The 3,258-nt window shown below is 50.2% G+C and overlaps 1 protein-coding gene across 2 annotated transcripts in view; it reads left to right on the plus strand.

Moving 5' to 3' along the window:
* Positions 1-3,258, plus strand: part of Scube1 (signal peptide, CUB domain and EGF like domain containing 1) — a 119,507-nt gene that overhangs the window by 88,016 nt on the left and 28,233 nt on the right. For both annotated transcript variants that reach the window (XM_005354433.3, XM_005354434.3), the window contains one exon: positions 843-965. In XM_005354433.3, coding sequence (XP_005354490.1) covers positions 843-965 — 123 coding nt within the window. The remainder of the gene's footprint in view (positions 1-842; positions 966-3,258) is intronic.

A 3,258-nucleotide genomic window follows, 5' to 3' on the forward strand; every position in this document is an offset into this window, starting at 1 on the left:
TCATGTTCTCCCTCCTTCTGCTCTTCATTGGGACATTGGGAGCTCAGTCCGGTGCTAGTGGACAGACATTCTTGAAGTGTTAGCCAGAGGCCCCACACCCTGGAGGAGAAAGCTCCCTATTGCTGGAAAAATGTGAATCAAGGCCAACTGGCAAGCTTACTCATGAGAGGCATGGGGTGAGGGGCATCATAAGTAGCCTGGGTGGGCTCGGTGACCTGTCTAGTACAGTCACTACTCACTGCCGAAACAAAAACAGGTCAAGTTAACAGACAGGGAAGTGGGGTAGGGTCAGACCTCACTCACCAGAGGAAGCCTCACCACCCAGGCACTTCCTCCACCACACAGACTCCTTGGTAGGCAGCAAGCAGTGACAGTGGCTTCTCAAGTGTACTGACACCCACTTAGCCCCAACACCTTGGAGCTGTGATTTTGTGTCATCCTCATGGTGTCTGTCCTATATAGTGGAACCCTTTTTATTGTCACCCTGGGATGGGGGGGCGGACCAGCTTGCCCCATGTCACCTGAGGCAGCATTGCTGCAGCCCCATTCCTTCCAGAATGTTTGGGTAAAGGGACATGGGAAGCGTCATTGTCTCTGTTGATCCCTGAACCTTAAAACGAGGTACCAGAGTTACCAATCACAGGGGAAGCCAGGGACCTTGGGGAACCAGGGTTTAGCGATTTACCCAGGTTCTTCACACCTGTGCCCAACTGGGGACCAGAGGCCAGCCCTAGGCAATGAGCAGCAGGCAGGTCAAGGCCAAAAGGCAGGATGGCACCACCCCTTCCCCAGGCCATCTCCACCACGGCACCTGAGCCTGCTCCCCTCCCCAACCTCTTCAGACATCAACGAGTGCTTGATGAACAACGGAGGCTGTGACCACTTCTGCCGAAACACCGTGGGCAGCTTTGAGTGCGGCTGCCAGAAGGGCCACAAGCTGCTGACAGACGAGCGGACGTGCCAAGGTGAGCACCCACGGACCCCAAGGGCCACTCACAGTCAGCCCTCATGGTCAATGCCCCTGCCTTCCAGATTCTTTCAGACTCCCAGGAGAGAAAAGCACTCAAACCAGTTAGCTCAGGATACAGAATTCTCCAGAACTTGGTGCCTGTTCTTGCCTACCTGTCCGTCATGACTTAGAGCCCTGCAATCTAACCGTGCCTCCTAGCCCCTTTATAGATGAGAAGAACCGGGCATGGTGGTGCTTGCCCCAGTTCTAGCTGGGACATGAATGTAGGATTGAGTCTAGCCTGGGCTACACAGTGAGACCTAATCTAAAATTTATTTATGGGAAACTAAGACCTAGAGAGAGATCCACCCACTCTCCCCTCCCATCCATGCCTTCCTCCTGCAGGCAGCCTGGTTCTGAAGGCACAATACTGCCTTCTAGTGGAAGGCATCATACATCACAGATGTTTTCCCAACAGAGGTTTGGCTTCTGCGGGACAAGGATAACTGAGGATCTGACTGGATTGAGTGGTCAAGAGTCACGGGACAAGCCCAGAAGCCCCTAGAATGCAGGCATCCCAGGAAAAGGGAAATCAGGGAGATTCTTGGGGAAATTACCGGTGACACACTGGACAACTCATTTCCCAAGACAAACAGGGAATTGGTCCTTTAGGAGAGGGAACTTTGGTACACAAGACCTTGCTGGGGCTGAGGAGGTCCACTGGAAAGGAGGCAGGTACCCCCGAGAACCAACTTGGGGAGAAAACACATGAAAAGCATCCGGGCCTCAGTTCTAACCTGACTATCCTATAAGAGTCTGGCTTATTTTAATTGCAGAGCAGGCAGCTCTGTGGTTATTAAACTGGCAGCCTCTGCCTGTAAATACAGTTCAGTGTCACGGGGGTCATATATCCAGATATCCTACACAGCAGATATTTAAACTGCAATTCATAACAGCAGCAAAATTACAGTTATGAAGTAGCAATGAAATAACTTCATGGTTGGGGGTCACCACAACATGAGGAAATATATTAAAGGCTCACAGCATTAGGAAGGTTGGGAACCACTGGCCAAGAATCTTTGACCTTGAATCCTCAACCAGCCCTGAGAGAACAGGCCAGGAAGTAGGCACACTCGGGTTCCACACCAAGGCCCTTGCTGGCCTACATCCCACCCAACCCCATTTGTATCTACACCCCTTTTCCAGCTCATCCGTCTGAAGGCTCCCCAGGTCAATCAAAGAAGAATCCAAGCTTCTTAGGGACCCTAGCACCTTCCCACTGCCCTCTGACCCTCCCCGCCTTTGCCTGGAGCCTCTCTTCTCCTTTCCAAACAGGACCCATCCACAGCTCAGGAGGTCCTCCCAGGGAGAGCTCACACCCTCATGTGAGCACCCACAGAACATCATCTCCCTTGTATTATGGTCTTATAAGCATATATATATATATATATATATATATATATATATTGAATAAGTATGACATCACTAGAGTCAGAGCCGGTGTATTCAGAGAACAAACTCATTTTTTAAAATATTTATTTATTATGTATACAATATTCTGTCTGCGTGTAAGCCTGCAGGCCAGAAGAGGGCACCAGACCCCATTACAGATGGTTGTGAGCCACCATGTGGTTGCTGGGAATTGAACTCAGGACCTTTGGAAGAGCAGGCAATGCTCCTAACCACTAAGCCATCTCTCCAGCCCCAGAGAACAAACTCTTAATTGCTGTGCCCATGGAGGGTCAGGTCAGGGTCTGCTTCTCAAGAGAAATGAACCATGTGCTCACAGGAGGCAGTCTGTCCTAAACATAAACTTTGAGGGAAATATTATTATGCATACATTAGTTATTATTCTATTGCTGTGAAGAGACACCATGGCCAAAGCAACTCTTATAGGAGAAACCATTTAATTGGGGCCTTGCTTACAGTTCCAGAGGCTTAGTCCATTATTGTTATGGTGGGGAGCATGGTGCTGGAGCAGTAGCTGAGAACTACATCCCAAACCACAAGCAGAGAGTGAGACTGGGCCTGGTGTGGGCTTTTGAAACCTCAAAGCCCACCCTCAGTGACTCACTTCCTCCACCAAGGCCACACCTCCTATTCCTCCGAATCCTTTCAAACAGTTCCACTTCCTGATGACTTTGGGAGACATTCTTATTCAAACCACCACATTCCATTCCCTGGACGCCCTAGGCTTGTAGCCACACCATAATGCAAAAATGCATTTAGTTCATCTTCAAAAATCCTCATAGTCGCCGGGCGATGGTGGCGCACGCCTTTAATCCCAGCACTCGGGAGGCAGAGGCAGG

The sequence above is a fragment of the Microtus ochrogaster genome, chromosome 15 (assembly GCF_000317375.1).
Source record: "Microtus ochrogaster isolate Prairie Vole_2 chromosome 15, MicOch1.0, whole genome shotgun sequence".
NCBI classification, from domain to species: domain Eukaryota; kingdom Metazoa; phylum Chordata; class Mammalia; order Rodentia; family Cricetidae; genus Microtus; species Microtus ochrogaster.